The sequence below is a fragment of the Podarcis melisellensis genome, assembly GCF_964234715.1.
Source record: "Podarcis melisellensis genome assembly, chromosome: 6".
NCBI classification, from domain to species: domain Eukaryota; kingdom Metazoa; phylum Chordata; class Lepidosauria; order Squamata; family Lacertidae; genus Podarcis; species Podarcis melisellensis.
The window spans coordinates 96,934,507-96,952,775 of record NC_138538.1 but is presented as its reverse complement, the minus strand read 5'-3'; the positions used below and the strand labels follow the sequence as shown (position 1 = coordinate 96,952,775).

At 45.4% G+C, this 18,269-nt stretch overlaps 2 protein-coding genes and 1 long non-coding RNA gene across 15 annotated transcripts in view; 1 reads left to right on the top strand and 2 right to left on the bottom strand.

The window, feature by feature from the left end:
* The window catches only part of PRRC2C (proline rich coiled-coil 2C), an 84,720-nt gene extending 80,000 nt beyond the window's left edge, over positions 1–4,720 (top strand). For all 13 annotated transcript variants that reach the window (XM_081914997.1, XM_081914995.1, XM_081915003.1 and 10 more), the window contains one exon: positions 3,002–4,720. In XM_081914997.1, the coding sequence (XP_081771123.1) occupies positions 3,002–3,262 (261 nt within the window). In that variant the 3' untranslated portion in view covers positions 3,263–4,720. The remainder of the gene's footprint in view (positions 1–3,001) is intronic.
* On the bottom strand, positions 3,320–7,905 carry LOC309372015. Its single transcript, XR_014169362.1, has 2 exons — positions 7,564–7,905; positions 3,320–6,537 (listed from the first exon to the last, which is right to left on the bottom strand). It is a non-coding gene; the product is annotated as an uncharacterized lncRNA (long non-coding RNA).
* A 2,055-nt stretch (positions 7,906–9,960) lies between these two features.
* MYOC (myocilin) lies at positions 9,961–16,675 on the bottom strand. Its single transcript, XM_081914522.1, has 3 exons — positions 15,091–16,675; positions 12,913–13,041; positions 9,961–11,280 (listed from the first exon to the last, which is right to left on the bottom strand). Exons 1-3 carry the CDS (start codon positions 15,650–15,652, stop codon positions 10,496–10,498), a joined length of 1,476 nt encoding a protein of 491 aa, XP_081770648.1. The 5' UTR covers positions 15,653–16,675; the 3' UTR covers positions 9,961–10,495.
* Positions 16,676–18,269: the final 1,594 nt, after the last annotated feature.

The following is an 18,269-nucleotide window of genomic DNA, read 5'->3' as shown; positions in this document are numbered from 1 at the left end:
TAAACTAGAATCAGTATAAATTTCCAGTTAAAAACATCTTCAATCACATATTGGAAGGCTTGGGCAAATAAAAATATATTTGCCTGACATTGGATTTGGAGTCCCACATTTTTGACAACACAGTCAAAAAGTCTTGGAGGAGGAGCTCTGAGAAAGACTCAAGTGAGAGAAGGTGGTTCTTTAGATAACCTGTGTCCCAGATCATGTAGGGCAAATATATTGCAGATGGTAGTGAACATCCACATGAATTATTTTGCTCTCATTGCTGTCCTTTTTCTGTCCCAAGACAAGTAGCAGCTTTCTTAGCCAAAGTTTTCATTATTACATTTGGAGAAAATGTTTAAAAATATATATATTTGACTTGAGGAAGGCTAACAACAGGCATAGGCAAACTCGGCCCTCTAGATGTTTTGGGACTACAACTCCCATCATCCCTAGCTAACAGGACCATGGTCAGGGATGATGAGAATTGTAGTCCCCAAACATCTGGAGGGCTGAGTTTGCCTATGCGGGGCCAACAATAACCAGGTGTAATGATACCTAGAATAAAGCCTTTCCCGTTGCCATGTTATCATCTATCATTTTGTTTAAAAGAAGACATTGTTATACCATTTGGAAAGTTTGTGCTACAAAAAGATACTTTGAATTGTTACAGGCATGCATGCTTTTTCAATTCGAGTTACCATTTCCGATGATAGTGCTCAGGGATCCCATATCCCATCTTGAAAAAATTGTGGAAATGCACAGTTGAATTGTGAAGAGGAAATTGCACTTTCAGTTGTTGTCCACCCCTTCTTCTCCTTAATTTCCAGGTCTATACAATGAACTGGATGCCTGTTTCATGGAAGCAGAATCCTTTTCTCTTGAGTAAAATTATTTGCAGGGTCTGATTGTGCAGAATTTTTAATGGTGCTTGTGACTAACTGCAGCTTAATCACACAACCTTTGGGTGGAAGGGTATGAGAAGAGACTTTCCTCTTGGCAAGCCCTGATGGTATTATAATAATCCTTCTCAGGCGGTTTGCTTGTAATTCTGACTTCTCTTTAAACTCAAACGGTATATTTAAATTTTCTACCTTTTAGTAAAGTCAGCCTAGTGGCTACAGTTCCAAGAAAGTGTTTGCAATATTTATACAAGCATGTGAGAAAAATGGATTTTGACCCTTGCAAAATCACGAATATTACAATGTGCAACCCAATAATCAAATGTTACTCCTGTGAAAAAGATGTTGCAATTTTTTGCAGATGGAAGATGGCAACAAGTGTGATACATTGAGCTCATGCATATACCATGTTTACTCAAATCTATCGCTTCTCGGCCTTTTGGCTAAGTGCATATTTACTCAAATCTAATACCCACCTTTTTTGGCCAAATTGCGTTGCAAAAATTAGGGTGTACATTAGTTTCTGTGGCGCATTACATCCAAGTAAATAGGGTAGTTTTGCAGGCCATCGGCCTCCTGCAGCTTGACTTCCTCCAGTAGGCTTGTCTTCCCCTCTGCTACCCAAAGTCCACTGGCACCAAGCCACTTTCTCTTGTGTTTTTCTCGTGAGGCAGTGACTCTTGAGCCCTAGCAGTAGAGGGCTGCTCGCACAGAAGAGGCAGGCGCCTGATCCTCAGACATTGTGGTTGCTGCCAAGGTGCCCCAAGACCCTCTCACCCCCTGCTGCTGCCACCGCGGCCACCTTCTCCTCCCTTCCTCCCTCTTGTCAGACGAAACTGCCCCACCACCAGATTTGCTGCTTCGTCTTTCGGCAGCCTCCCTCTTGCTCAGAGCTCCATGAGCTGCAATCGGCTGTGGCCAACAGCAGCCCTCTCTCATGTGCAGACTCCCCTCCTTGCACTCCCAGCCTCAAACCCAAAAAAAAGTCTGTGTGTGAGAGAGAGAGAGAGAGGGAGAGAGAGAGGGAGAAGGAGAAGGAGAAGGAGAAGGGGCCCACATAAGAATACTAGGAGGGCAGGCAGGGGAAGCATGGCTTTGCTTTTTCGGTCTTCTGATGTGGACGAGATCATATGAAAAATGAACATAAGATTTTAGCTGCTCTTCATTCATTTTCAGCTTTGTATTGTTGTTATAAAGAGTCCAAATTGTTGTAAAGAGTGCACTTTTTGCTGATGTACATTAAATTCGTGAGCAAATACCTTTTTTTGGTTTCAAGGTTTTGAAAATTGAGGTGCACATTAAATTCAATAGCACGTTAGACTCATAAATACAGTAGAACTTCTGTACAATAACATCTGCCACTGAGGAAATCTGACCAAGCCAAAATATGTTTGGCATTTGAAGGGTCTATAGAACTTCACTGAAGAATGTTGATTATTTTCTTGATTGCACTGAGTTTTTACACATGCTGACATACTACTATTATTTATAGTTTATGAAGTCAGCATCTGAAGTTTTTGACTTATATGCAAAGCTGTACTTTTATACTTCTGTATCCTTGCTTTTAATCTTTGTACAGGTCACATTCCATTCTTACCACATGCTTGTATAAATTTTGATGACATGTTTTTGGCACTGTAGCCTTTAGGTTGACTTTATAAAAAGGTGGAAATACAGTGTATTCTTCATTGCCTTTTTGGCCTTGACTTTGGTGGTGTTTGTAGCCTTTCTGCTTACCACAGACTGGAATGTGTTTGAGAGGAAGAAGCATGCTCATGGCTTGTGCAAGGGGACTGACCTAAATGTCACTCCGGCTCCTTTTAATTCCTGTAGTACTACTAGTAGGATCTAGGTTAGGGAGTTGAATGACAACTCCTATCAACATCTGGAGAACTGCAGGTTCACTGGATCTCCAGAGAAATTCAAAATGCCAGGCATGACAAGAAATGATTTTGTCTTGGCATTCAAACTACATTGTGGAAGAAATTTCAAGGTGTGTGAGTTACTATTGTAGGCACTACCAGGAGAACTCTGAATCCCTCAGATCCTGAACACACTGAATAAGTAGTTTCTTTCAGGCCTGTGCTCTTATTTAACCCACTTTCTTTCTTATTAAGGCAAAGCAGAGAGCAGAGGTCCTTCAGTCAACACAGAGATTCTTCTCTGAACAGCAGCAGGCCAAGCCACCTGGAAGCAAAATGCAGAAAGTGAGTGACGGTGGGAGTAAAGCGGCTGAGGCAATGGCAGACTCCTCCCCAGGAGTCTGTCAGGACAAAGTGGCGGAGAAACCAAGCCCTGCACCCACAACAGCCCCCAAGCCTGTTAGAACTGGACCAATCAAACCTCAGGCTATCAAGACAGAGGAAACAAAATCCTAAGTGTTGTGCCCATTTCTTTCAACTGGGGAGTGAAATGCCACTGGCAAAACCTGTAGCCAAAGGGCAAAGCATGTCCCTTCAAGGCTGTGAATGGCATAAATAGACACAGTTGCTAATTAGCCTTGGCAGACATGAATGGTAACATGCTTTAAAGGTCTGGAGATCTTGGGGCTTGTAGCTTCCAGGCCACCACATGAATTGAACGTAATCTGTCTGTATAGGGGCACCTGTTTTTCTGAGGATGCAAAATGAAAAATAATGCTGCTGAAGCATGTTATTAACCAGTGGTAAATGCTCTTCTCTTTGCTGTTTCATTTTGAAAAGAAAGGCAGATTGAAGAAGGCTATGCTGGACAGAAATGAAATTGGTTTTATGTTGCTCAGGGTCCTAAGAGGATGCTGTTATTTAATAATGAAACAAGAGAATTTAAGGCAATTGAGAAGTCGCACAGAGCAACTTACCCTCAGCCTTCCTCATTTTCCCTACCAACACACACTTCATTCTGTGATGCTCTACATCAGATATCCCTAAAAGGCAGGCTATAGCTGCTGCTATGGTTTGATATGGTGCTGAATTAACTGGGGAAGATGCGAATTGACTCCCATGTTCATACCAAAAGTGCAGAGTTTAGAATACTCCCATTTAGGAGTTGTATTGCCAGTCAGATTGAGCTCTGGCTCAGTAGTACTTGGGGGAAGGAATCCTTTGGCCTTCAAACTGTTTTCAGCTTATGTCTGTATAGAGCAACAAGCACGTAACCTGCTGCAAGACAGCATCCTCTGAAACAATGCATTCTTATATCAAAGCTACTCCTTCCTGCTCACTGTGTGCTGGGAAATAGAATCAAGTCAAATAATGCCTTCTTAATTGTATCCTTCTAGTAGTATAGCTGTAGGAGAGTACTGTATGATAACTTCTGTGAATGTAAAATACTCCATACCTGCTTATATGTAGTTGTGACTGTGCTATAGTAGAGCTGTTTTAATGACGTTACTGAAGACTTTTTCAGGCAATGATTGGAAGTTAATAAGAGAGCACCACGTACCATAGCAATTGCAGAATTGACTGTTTTCTCTGAGAATTTCTTCTTCCCCTTCCCAACATTTTTTTGGAACGAAGAGTGAGCTAAAAGTCTAATGTGTATAATTTTGTTCAGATGACAGCAGAAGCTGGAAAAGTCTGTTGCTGCTATTGATGCCTAGTGAAATGCTATTGGTTATCTTTTTATATAAATATTATAATTTGAATTTTTGGAAACTTAGCTGTGATGTCAGCTTTGGGGGAAAGATATCCACTTGTACTGTGAGTTGGCATTGTACAGAAATTAACAGCCATATTGGTCTAGAAATGTTTAAACTTTTTTTTCATTTGTACAGGGGTAACACTGTATTAAATATGTAAGGTCTTATTTACATGGGTTTGATTACAGAAACTAATAAAAAATATTCTCTACATAAAGTGTCTGGGAATGTCATGCTTTGCCACCCACCTCACCTTTAAAGAATGGCCTCTATTGAAGAACCTAGAACACCATCAAGTTCATATGGAGACAAGTACCCCTTCGGGTCCCCTAATCCCAAGCCAAAAAATGCTTTAAAGATTAAAACCTGCACCCTGAATTGAGGCTTGGAAACTAACGAGGACCCAGGGCAGCTGGAATTCTCTAGTTGCTTCTGAGGCAGCTGGAGGAGGCTGTCCTGAGTTAAGTCTGCATTGCAGGTGCTAAAGTTGGAAGTGTTGCTTGGCTACCTAGAATAGGAGTTTGGGTTGAAAGCAGCACCTGGCACCTCCTTTAATGTATCAGAGCTATAATGTGCTAGTTAGATACAAACGGAGCAGTTTAGTACAATTTCAGACTGAGATGAAAACTATAAGGGGAAACTGCTGAAGATGGAAGTTACTCATCTCTTTCAAGATTGAACTCTTCAGCTAGAGTTGTTAGATGTGTTCTTGGGCTCTTTTAAGTTGGAAAAGCAGCTTGTGGTTGCTGCACAAAGTAACCTCAGGCTGTACAACGTTCATTTGACTTTGGCCACCGGGAACAAAGAGCATTTCAATTTTAATTTAGAAGCCTTTCAGGTTCTTTCCTGTTTGATGTAAAGTTATGAAATGTGGTCCATTAAAAAGAAGCCAGAATACCAGTCCTCAACATATTGATTAAAAATAGTGGTTCTTAACTCACAACAACTTGCACTAAATTAATTTGCAGTTACTCGAGAGTACTGTAGAATAGCTAGATCAGCAAATTTATCCATGATAAATACTGTAAGAAATTACTATTGCAAGTCAGCTCACCCACCTATATGGTAAGAGGAGGTGCATTCTGCAGCTCCAGAATCCATCTCTGCAGTGATGTTGCTCAGACATACAAAGCAAAAGAGAGGCATGACAAAAGCCAAGGTCACAGGAAGAGAGAGGAAGGAAATATGAAGAGACCAAGAAAGAGATCGAATGCAATGACCATTAATTTATGATGCCCTGGAAAGGCCAGCCCTGTTCAAACTTGGCACACATTCCTATTACCCAGAAAAGGCAAGGTAGCTGTCTGGAATAGCAGGTGTGGGAGTCCGGTCAATTTGGGCTAGCTGTTCCACGTGAGGTGGGGAACCTTGTTCCCTTGGATACACAGCAACAAGAACTGGTGGCACATTATTAGAGAATCGGTGGCCACCTTCATTTTGCAAATAGCTCGAGGAAACAGGTGATGAGTAAATGATATAATGCATTGGAAGAGAAGGAGCACAGCATCCATGTTGGCATGTGGGGTTCAGACTTCTTGTGTCAAGGGAGTAGACAGCACAGCTTCCAGGTGTCGGTTGATGCTCTGCTAGATCAGTTGCTTTGCACACAGGGTCTTTGGAGTGCGCAGCCCAGCTGCCTACAGGAGGTGGTGTGCCACTCCCATCTATCCGGCATGTAAGCCACAATGGGGGAGAACAGAGACATCTTTCAGGACAGGTGATGTTTCGACTTCTTCGTGCACAGACTGGAGAGCTTGGGTTAATGAGGCTCTGGTCATTGGTGGAAAATACCCAGTTGTCTGAGAGCTGCTGCATGCAGCCCTGTCTGAGACAGCATGGAAGACCTTGGCGAAACGTTGCAGAGTGGCATTGGCATCTGCAGGGTTGTTCCCCTGGCTCAGGAGGGGATGAGTTGTGGACATTTCTGGGGGAAGCAGGAGAGGCATCTGAAAAGGAGGGACTTAATGGAGCCATGCAAAAACATCTCACATCCATCCCTCTGTGCTGCTGGGTGATAGTCCATTGATGCCTGACCTGTGGAGTGGGAAACGAGTCATTCAAGCGGCTGGAACTTGAGCTTAGCTGCTTTGCCAAAACACAAGTGTTACTTGAGTTAGGCCAGTGCCAGGGCACCCTGCCCAGTTTGGCGTACTGAACAGTCACATGCTAGTTTTTATAGCAATTTCTATAGATTTTGTGTGTATATAGTAATTATCTTATTGGAATTTGCACTTACAAATACTCTAGTCAATTCACTTTACAGGCTGGGTAGTAACTAAAATTTGGCCAAGCTAGCCCGGGATTTGAACCCCCGTTTCATCGGTGCAAGAGCCTGTCCTCTGCTGTGCCACACCGTCTCTCCTAAGTCTACCTAAGTAAACCTGCACTGCGTGGCCCCTGCTTCTAGAGACCTGCACAGGAGCCCTGGCAGGCCATGGCCATGGCTTTGACCATTTCAGGGCATCCCACATCTGCAGCCTCCTCTCACATATCTGCCTGTTAAATGAAGTTTAGAACCTAAAATGGATGATTATGATTACTGTAAATAAAGACATGCTTAACTGCTGTAAGTAGAAAACACCTGCTCCAAAGATAGCAAATCAGAGTAGGAGACAGTTCTCACGTCCAGTTGCCTTTCTGCTGAGTATGTCTGTCATTCCAGGCACAGTACAAACACATCCTTGTATTCAGAACCCTCCCTGGATTTGTCCCTTGCCCCTTTCTCGACACCCTCTCATCCAAAACAATTTATCCAGCGCCATCCTGAGACATCTGCAAGGATCTTTTGTCTCTTGTGCCTAGAAGTCCCCTTGTTTGCTTCCTTCAAATCCCTCTTCAAAACTTGTTTCCATGGGGCCTTTGGTCAAGCACATTGCACACAGAGAGAGAGAGAAACTAAACAGAAGGCTGCGTGACTGAACCACTTTACTGTAGTCAAAGCTCAACAGCTTTGCAACACCCCCCCCAAAAAAAGGCCAACAACTTTAGTGTTTGGATTTTCACTTTTTGAAATATGGCACCTCTAAAACAAATGCACTTGCAAATTGACCCCCAACTCACTGCAGTGTCAAAATTCTGTCACAGGTGGGCTGTTGTTGGATGCCCTTCAAATCCACCATCACATCACGTCGCTGTAGTTCAGATGTTAAATTCTATTAACTTCAGCAGAGCTGCTTCAGAGCAGGCCTGGTGTCCATCCTGATCCATTATGTGTGGATTTGTCATCAGTCTTTCAATCTGATTGGATAAGTAGGAGTCCTTGATGATGTCACGCTTGTGTAATAAGCCCTCTTAGTTTTTATGAAGGCGTTGCCAGGTTAATTCCATCAGAACAAAAGCATATTAATGCTCTCTTGCTATAGGTATTAAAGAAAGGAGTGTCAGATATCCTAGGGCAGTGAGATGCTGAGATTCATAGAATCATAGAATCATAGAGTTGGCAGAGGCCACAAGAGCCTAGGAGCAAATAGGTGCTGCCAGGCAGATCAGGGATTGGAGGCGAGTGGTAAATACATGGTGTGGGCAGATAAGTGGAAGGACAAAGACTCTCCTCCCTGAAAGAGAGGGGAGTGGTTGTGGGCGGGAGCCCGAGCACCGCCCAGCAGGGGGCATTGCCCCCTGCCTCCAGCTCACCTGGCTGGCGCTCACGCCCCCCCCCCCCGGTGGCTACCCAACCAGGTGCCGCAGTGGGGGCGTGTTCAGCAGCCTTTTGCTGCAGCGTCAGCCTTTCCCTGGCCTCATTCCTCCTCCTCGTCCCATCACAAATGGCAAAAACTCTCATCACCCCTAGTAGCAAGGAGCTGCTTCTTTCAAAACCTGTGATGTGGCACAAGAAGACAACATTCCTGTCCTCATAGGGACACTTAGTTAAGTCAAATGCAGGACAGCAGCACAGTAACTGCCAGAGTATCAAGAGAGTGGCAAGAGCAGGCTTTACAGTGCACACTGTTGACATATGGCATGTGCCAAATGTGTGCAGCCCTCCAAGCGTGTAGGTTTGTGGCAGTGCATCTTGTGCTGGAAGAAATACAGTCGGACTCCAACTTTTCACTCAGTTCCGTCCTTTACTGACAGGTCCAAAGCATTAAGGCAGTTTCACTATATACATAAAGTACAGGCTTCCACCAGATCCCTAGCAGGCTTCAAATGCAAAGCATACATACAGCACAGAGTTCAGTGATTTGTCTGTCCTTTTGCTTGGTCTCTATATGTTCAGATGCCTCTTAGGATATCATCACCAAATGTGACACGATAGTTACCAAGGTGGGATGTCAGACTACGTCATTATTTGGATGCTAGGCATGACTTTGAATGAAGATGGCAAACCAAAACATCACTTTGGCATGACTTGGCACATTTTTTGACATAGGTTCAACTGGCACTCTAGATATCATTGCCAAACTCAGCATGAGGGTTCCTGAGGTTGGGGGTGGGGGTGTCTCTGTTGATGTCTGGATGCCAAGAGCCATTTTGAATTAATATGGCAGGCTGAAATGTGAGTTTGGTGTGACTTCACCCAATTTTTGTTGTGATGGGTCTCAAACCACAAATTGCACTATTAATTTAAAAAGAACATTTTGTTGTTGTTTCTAAGAAGTCCCAGGCAGTGCCAGGCACACCCCATTAGTTTTTTGGGGAAAGGGCTGTGTAGCAAATACAGTGCCTCAAAAAACATTGCAGAAAAGAAATGACTGCACCGATAAGACTGGTTGGAGGGTTAATTGTTTATTGACTTCCATACAGGAGTCTCCTACTGCTGCTGCAACCAGCTCCCTTCAGCCCGGTATCCTAGAACACGCAGAGCAATGAAACAGGCAGAGGAGAGGTGCCGTGGTGCACAGATGCAGCCTGACATTGTGTGGGAAAGACCCTGGAGATGAGAAGTCCTAGTGGGCACTGGGAAGGCAGGGACCTTCAGTCCTCGCAACTGACCTCCTAGAAAGAGTTGCCGAGGCCACTGGGCAAGAGCTGTGGTTTGTTTCCTTCACTGGCCTCAGATGATTTACTGTTTTGTTGCTGACCTCTTCCTGTCTCCAGCCCTGACCATCAGGGATGATGGGAGCTGCATGTCCAAAAACATCTAGAGGGTCACAGGTTCCCCAGTCTCAGCAGACCTTGCAAAGCCTAAATGGAATTTAGACTGCAAGCCTGCCGGCAGGGACTGCTCTGAATTTTGATTCACTTACTGTACTTCTTAGATAATTCTGACAAATTCTAGTCCTCTGAAATGTCTCTCAATTGCTTTTACTACACCAGTACACTGGACCCCTGTTTGTTTCTAACACACACAGAAAACTTCAACCCGGAACTTTGACCTTCCAGGAGGAAGCAGTTTAAGACAAGCTTCGGGCAAAAAGAAGTGGGCGAGAAAGGGTTAAGCAGCCCCTTCCCCACCACAAAGTGGTGCTAAGGTCTCTGCAGTGAGGAGGAAGCCACCAGGCTGTTCTAGGCAAGCCAAATATAAGAAGGGCAACTTTACACTTATGTAATGAATGCACCATTGTCAGGTCCACAGAAGAGAGCAAAAGAGATTACTTCAGTCCTGCTTCTCACCCAACAGTGCTGAATCCTATGGCCAGGCAAAGACGAGAGCTCCAGAGGCACTGGGTCTGTGTCATTTTGAAGGCTGCATGCATTTGTGTTCCAGGTCTAATTAGGAAAGACTACACTGTGCAGAGACATTTGGAGCAAATGGCAGTGGCTGCCCATCAAGGGCAGTGAACTGGGGTACAATCCATGGGAGGTTCTCCTTCCTAAAGTCCACTGAAATGAATAGCAGCTGCCCAAGAGCACAGCCACTAAGCACAGGGGTGAGCTTGCACAAAGCTCCTGCTCCCTCAGTAGAGCTTGGTCAGGAGAACTTTGGCATGATTTGTGTGCCCTATATTGTAACTAGTCAAAGGAATGGTGGTTATGTGGACTTCCTGCTCCAAGCTTCCCTTGGAAATGAGCCTCGCTGGCAGGTGGCATCTTCCCACTCTCTCCAAGCAGATCACATCTTGGAAAGCTTGATATCATAGGCAACCATATTGAAGTTGTCCCAAGCCAAGAGTTTTCTTTCTGTGGGATTGTAATCTACCATGCTGCTGTATCTGTAGCGGTTCTCAAAGCGGATGTTCAGTGGTGCACTCGTTCCTGTCTTAGTGGAGTAGATGAAATTCACAGTGGCCTCAGGGGATGAGTAGCTGCTGATGGTGTACAAGGAGCCACAAATCATGAAGGCGTTTGCCACTGACTGCTTGCGGATGTTGGTTTCCCATGTTTGTTCAATCTCTATGGTCTCTGGGTCCAGTTTAGAAAGCACAATGGCCCCCTTTACCTTTTCAGTGCTGTAAATTACCCACAGCCCCATCTCATCAACTGCAAAGTCAATGTCTGTATATCCACCCCATGAGTAGGGAAACTGTCCGTGGTAGCCGGCATTGGGTAGCTCCTTTTGGACCGTAATAACTTCTGTCTTCAGGTCATATTTTGCCATTATTCTAGACTTGCGCATCTGAAAGTAGAGGGAACCCCGATAAACAACAGCTCCAGTGCTCTCCATAGATCGGGGCAGCACATGTACTTTGGAAGGGTGGCCTTTGGTGAACTGATCCACATTGTTGTACTCAAAGACTTGGCGGACATCTGAACCAACGGTATCAACTCTCCAGGTTGTCTCTCGGCTGTAGGGAGAGCTGGGTTCTGGGTCCCTCATCCACACACCATACTTGCCAGCAATGGTCTCTGCCCTGCGGAAGGTCACTGGTTCACCAACTGATATGAGGACTCCACAGCCTGTTCCAGGAAATAAGTAAGCCAGTTACTTCACCCTACGGCAGAATTTGAACTTGAGATTTGGGGGGGAGGGGGACTACTCTTCAAATATGCTATTTTACAGTGTGCCCCAATCCAAAGGCATTTTATACATTTGTTTGCTTGCTTCATAAAATCTATACACCACTTGAGTGTAAAAAATAAAAAATCAAGGAAGCTTACAACCCTACTTTAAATCATACAAAAGTTAAAACACTAAAACAGATTAAAATTACCTCAACTTTCTAAGCATCTGAGTAGGCTTCTCTAACAGGAATGTTGTAGGAAGGGGGTTTCAAAGTGCAGGTGCTGCCACACTCAACAATCACGTGTCAATTCCACTAATCGAAGCCGTCAAGTGGGAGCATGTGGGGGAAGTTAATCTCGTAGGTAAACTGCTCCCTTAGCATTTAAGGGCTTTATATGCCACCTTGAACTTGGCCCAGCAGCAAATCGGTCACCAGTGCAGAGCTCTGAGCCAGCTGGGTGTTATGCTGACAAGGCCTCACTCCTCTTGGTAATTGGGCTGAAGAATTCTGCCCCAACTGTAGTTTGGGGTCCAGACCCACAAAGAGAGCATTTTGCCAACCTCTGGCTGTGCCTCTCTACCAGACGGCATCCACAGGTGATCACTCTAACTTGGAAGGCAGTCACCTTTTTACCAGTGGAGAGCATGAATGGATGTCTACAGTTGCCTTAGACCAACCTGGGTGGGTTATCTATTAAATGGCTTAATATTTCAAGAATCTCCATGTTTAAACATCATTAAAACAAATACTGGTTTTTAAACAAAAAATATATTCTACTTTCACAGCCAGCAGCTTTCCAAGGCCTCTTTCTCATTCCTGCTACTTAAAAATGTATGCAAAAGCCTGGATATAAATTCCCCAAAAATACAAAAAATAATAATAATTAGAGAGTTGGGAAAGGCTGAATCTGGGAATTTCTGCCTCTTGCCGCTGATTATTCTACTTAGCAATGGGATAGAGAATGAGGAATAAGAGATAAGTTCCCCTAGGTTTTGAAACTGCATGAGAAAGCTGTGTCTCAAAATCAAAACCTTTTTCATTTTAAAAGTTCTGAATAAATTTGTAGTGGTGTCAGTTGGAGGTGGCTGCCTCTAATTTAGTGAATATCCTTCAATTTTGCTTCCACTTCCCCCACAAAAAATGGTTTGGGACTTTGTATATCAGCTTTCTTGTTCTTAAATGGGTGTAACATTTCAACATTTTGTTCTGATGAAGAATAGCCATAATTATTTTCTGGCTATGTGTTCTCCAACTTTCTAAGGAGACTCAAAATAGATGCTCACTCTGATTTTGGGATCCATGTAGTGTTCCACACACAGGCCAGGTTTGTTTATAAAGGAAAAAAACAGGTAATATATGGGAGTCTGACAGTCAGAGATGGTTTTTCAGGACTAGCTGGCACTTCTAAAGGGGCAAACTGACAAGGGACAGTTTCACTTTGGACTGGTGGAAAGCTGGCTGAAAGGGAGGCTGTCCCAAACAAGGTGTTTTGGGCGAGATTCTTTCACTAGTGCTACAAAGATGGGCAGGAGCCAGCATTGAGCAAAGCAAGGGAAGCCAGCACCTGCCCAAGAGAGCTCTGTACCTGATTCTTCCCCCGCTGCGCTGGGGAGGCCAGGCGAGGGGCTTCCCTGAAAGAGGCGGGATGCAGGAACCTCCACCAGCTCCGACTTGAGCTCTTGGTAGTCCAGAGTGTCTGTGTTCCCCTTGGACTCTGCAGAGGAAAGCAGGGAAGGAGAGAGCAAGAAGAAAAATTAACACCCTGAAGGCCAAGGGGACGGAAAGGAGGAGTCTGCCATGAAGGAGCTTTGAAACAAAGGCTTTCCTGATGATAACATTGCGTGTAAAGAATATAGGAACCGAAGAGAAAATTTAGGGGAGCAGCCCCCCTTAGTCCCCTCCAGCTATAGGCCTACAGGGCTGGGGGAGGAGAGGAGAGAGAAGGGAAGAGAAGTTTTCTGAGCAGTCAAAAGTCCTTGTGGGTCACTGAAGTTATTCAAGGGGAGATTAAATTATGTCAGCTATTTACTGAACATTGCTTCTGATTTGTGAGGCATTGAATCAAACAAGTGGTGTCCTACCACTTTCCTTGGCCAGATTAATTTAAAGCAGTCTTTCTCCACTTTAAAGGGACTAGCAGTGGGTTCAAGCAACCAATTTATTTCTTACTGCCAAGGTAAGAAAAAGGAGAGGTGAAGCCTTGCTGCTTCCTGAAATGTGGAAGCTCAGAAAGGCCACTTGGTGTTGATTAAATTTTAAGTTTGTGTCCAATATAGCATTAATTTTTTTTGTTAGTGCATAAATCCTTGCACTCATATAGTGAGGGCATTGGATACCAGCCACACTCCAAATGCGCTCAGATGTACTTCATCTCTCTCTCTCTGTCTCTCTCTCTCTCTCTCTCTCTCTCTCTCTCTCTCTCTCTCTCTCTCTCTCTTCTTTTCTGCTATTAATAAATCCCTTATTAGAGATTTCATTCATTTTTTACTTCAATTAAACAAAATCAGCAGCGGTTGAAGTTCCAGTGGTTTCATTGTCATTTCAGTTATCCCCTCACCCCGAATAATAATAAAAATAGAAGTGTAGCATTGGAAGGGATCACTAGGGTCATCTAGTCTAACCCCCGGCAATGCGGGCTCAAACCCACAACCCTGAAATTAAGAGTCTCACTGAGCTATCTGCTCTTCTGGAAACTACCCCCAGAACCAAACAAAAAGGCTAGCTGGGCCTCTCTTTTCTTTCTGTAGTCATTGGCATGTCTCCTAATCTCAGGTGCCCTTCCTCCAAGGAGCCATAAGCTTTTTGGCCTGACCCCCCACTACCTTGATGGAAACTGTGGCTCATGAGTAGCATAATTATTTTCCAGCTTGCTGACTGATATGTCCTGAAATGCTAATGATGCTCTACTTTTGCTCCGGAGGCATCCCACTCTAAAAATATTCCCTGACAGACACCAGATCCCAGCTTCTATATTCATTCCACCACCACCCCCTATTTCTGCCACCCTGTGATAGGGGCAACGGTGCAAAGGCCTGTAAAAAGCCCAGCCTTGTGCTAAGCAGGTCTGTGCTAAGCAAACCTGGAAAGAGGCCCGTGAGAACCATTTAGCCTCATTCAGATACCTTCTTGAGGTCACCCATGGATTACTCTACCACTGGGGGAACATGACTCAATGGGACTGGCCTTTCTGCAAAGCACAGGGCATTTAGCAGCACCAACAGGGTGACACACTGCTGGCAGGTAGCCTTTAATGCCTGGGGCTGCTGCTATTCTATTCGTGAGATGGGAATGTTCATTGATGCTCCCTGGCATTTCGTCTGTTGAAAGAAGTGGAGACAAGTGGGAAGGGCATGGCTCTGTGCCAGGGACAGGCGAGAAGCACCTAGGCCCCACGATTTCTCATCTCTAAGTAACTCACATTTTGTATAGATGTCTGTCATTGCAGTAAACATACTCCATCCAGGACTAGACCAGGAGTTCTGACTGCAGAGGCTCAGGAAGAGTTGAGAAACAGATGGAACACAAAACAACATGCCATAAAAACCTCAGATGAAATGCGATTGAGGCTAGGCAGGCCTGGTTACCTCCCCTCCCCTCCAGCTCACAAAATGGCATCCCACTGCAATTGGGAAAGGTCAATTAAAATTACGAAGGGTTTGAAGCTTCCTTCCTTCCTATGAGGAAAGGCTAAAAGACATGCATTTTGATTTAGGAAAAAAGGGTGACTGAGCGGGGGGGGGGGCAGCTTTAATTTCTACAGTACCTTGAAGGGAGTCCCTGCTGGGTGCCTCTCCAGCCTGGGGACAGTGGCTGGCTCTCAGCCGCTCCACCTCCCGCATGGTGTTCTCCAACCTCCTTCCCAGCTCCTTCCTCTCTTCCTCCAGCCACTTCTTATCTTCTTGCAAGTCGGACTTGTCTTGGAGCAGGTTGCTGATGGTGTACTCCAGCCTGCTGACCTGTGTGTCCCTCTGGGCTTGTTCTCTCTTCAGACTCTCTACCTCTTTTTGGAGCAAACTCACCACAGAGAAGGAGGAACTCCTTGCTGCTTGGTTTCCATGCAGCTGGCTGACCAGGGTCTCCAGGAGACTGAGCCTTGCTTTGGAGGACTCCAGTTCCAGGTGCTGGCTGTTGCTTTCCCTCTGGAGGTCCCTGATAATGGCCATCACTTCCCCAGGGTCAGTGCAGCTGGCTTCATTTGCACTGGGGACTGTGAAGGAATAGATGCATCTGCCATCCTGGTTGTTTGCTTTCTGGAGGCGTGCAGTGCTCCCGACTGCTTCCCATACCATCCAAGCCGAGAGCAACCAAGTCACCAGCTCCTTCATGGCTTCACTGCTGCCTCTAAGCCCACACAGCCTTCCTGAGAAGCACAGTGTGCAAGTAGCATTCGCCAGCTCTCACTCACTTGTTCTGAAACTGAGCTCCTAGTGACCTCAATTTTATACAGCTGAGAACCAGGGAGGTGCAGGAGAGGGTCGCTTTGCCAGAAGCTACGGCGGCGGCAGCAGCACAGACTTAATGGGAATCAACTCTCTTAAAGGGATCGTGTTTCATTTACGATTCCATGGGAATATGAACCCAGTGCCCATTCTTGGGATCCTTATCCTCAGCACATACGAAATGCGTAGAGGCAGAGCTGCCGCCCGTGCGTGTCTGCGGAGGGCATGGCTTTATGAGTCTGTGCATCCAGCAGTGGGGCAAGTTCAGGGTCAGGGAAGCAATTGCTCTGGAGCAGTGAAGTTTTAAAAGTTTGCCTGCCAAAGATAGTGGGAATTCTACACCATAAATATGCAACCATTAAACCATTTAGAAATGTGTTATTATGGAAATAAGTACTACTAAATATTATGTTAAGGGTTATGCCCACTCATGATTTAGTCTGGAATGTGAGGCACGGAGGTTTTGTTCACTCACTCCTTACAGAGCCTAAGGGTATACACACATTATTGCCTACTCCACATCCAGTGTGCTCCCTCTTCTAGTTTTTGAAACTGCATATGTATGATGTTAGCCACAATCCCTATCCATCCTGTAGTTTCTTGAGGAACATCAGCCTTTAGATGCATTTTTCCCTCAGCCCAGCTACAATCCAACAAAAAATTTTTAGCTGCATTCACTTTGTACCTGAACCAGGTTTGAGACGGTCAGAGCAGATGACCGCTTCCTGACTAGGAGTGGGTTGCAGGGGAAGGGAAACCCAAAGGTCTTATGTGTCAGCTGAAGAAGCCCTCACACCCCTCTCTGATGAGGACAGCACTGCAAAGTGCAGTGGGCAGGTTGGGGGGGGGCAAAGGCTTTGCTGTATTTCAAACTGCTGTTTGCATACCCTATATTTCATTGTTTTCCAGGGTGTTTACACATTTTCCCATAAGTTAACTGTTCATCCCACATTTTTCAATGTACTTCCCTGCCACTTTGCAAACTGCAAACAATTGTGGCTCCCAATCCCTGGTCATCCCATGGATTTATTGCACTAGGGTGACAGGCACTTAACTCACTTTAAATGTTCAAGTCTAAAGTTCCAACATGCACTTGAATCCCTCCTACAAAATAGTGACAGTCTGAAGGCACTCTAAATATTCTATTCAGTGAAAGGAAGAATATTCCTAAATTCTGTTCCTAAAGCCCATTGAGACTTAGGCTGTTGGCACCTTTTCCCCTCCGCAGAGACGGGGGACCTATTAGGAAGGTCCTCCCTTGGAGGCTGATGGATCCAGTGGGATTACAAATGGCTCTAGGACCTCTGGAACATCTGAATGTTTGCCCCTGAGCACTCTCACCAACTTTGTGGAGCCCGACTGGCCCCCTGATATACTCCAGAGCTTAGGGCGAGGAAACAAGCTGGGAGACGGCTTGAATGCAAGTGGAGGAAATGAATGCAACCAAACACTGGTAAGAGCTCATTATGGAGCCTCCCTAGTGGCAGTGAAGACAGCAAAACAGCCTCCATGGCATCCTCATCATGTCGTCCGGCAGAACTTTTCCAGACTGGACGGGGCCTTTTACAGGCTGGCCCAGAGGAGGTGGCGGGAGCAGCAGTAGCTGATGTGAATTGTTTGCAAAACATTTTGAGGATAAAATTTATTGCATCCACCAAGACAATTGACTCTGCTGTTATAGGAGATGAATCCCATGGGGTGTCCAGAGCAGTCTAGTCCTGTTGTGCTGGATGAGTTTCAGCTGGTAAGGCTTGAGGATGTGGACAAGGTGCTGGGATCAGTCAGAGTGAACACTTGCGCTCTAGACCCTTGCCCCTCTTGGCTGATAAATGCCATCAGGGAAGGAACAGCTGGCTGGGCCAGGGAGGTGATCAATGCCTCTTGACGAGAGGGGTGGTCCCTGCCTGTTTGAAGGAGGCAGTGGTAAAACCACTCCGTAAGAAACCTTCCCTGGACTCAGAAAATCCAACTAACTACTGGCCAGTTGCTAATCTCCCTTTCCTGGGCAAGGTTCTGGAGTGAGTAGTCACAGACCAGATCCAGGCGCTTTTGGAAGAAACTCCTTTTCCAGATCTTTTTCAATTGGGGTTTAGTCCCGGTTTTGGCACAGAAACTGCTTTGGTCACCCTGTATGATGACCTCTGTCGAGACAGAGATAGGGGAAATGTGTGCCTGTTAATTCTCCTCAACCTCTCAGTGGCTTTTGATATCACTGACCATGGTATCCTTCTGGAGCAGCTGTCTGAGTTAGAGATGGGTTGGACCGCTTTGCAGTGGTTCTGGGCCTACTTGAGTGGTCGTTCCCTGAGGGTCAGTCCTGTGGAACCTTCAATGTGGAGTTCCTCAGGGCTCAATCCTATCCCCTATGCTGTTCAACATCTACAGGAAACCACTGGGTGGGGTTATTCGGAGATTTGGAGTACGTTGTCAGCAGAATGCTGATGACACTCAGCCCTACTTCTCCTTTACATCTGTGAGTGAGGCAGTGGAAATGCTGGACTTC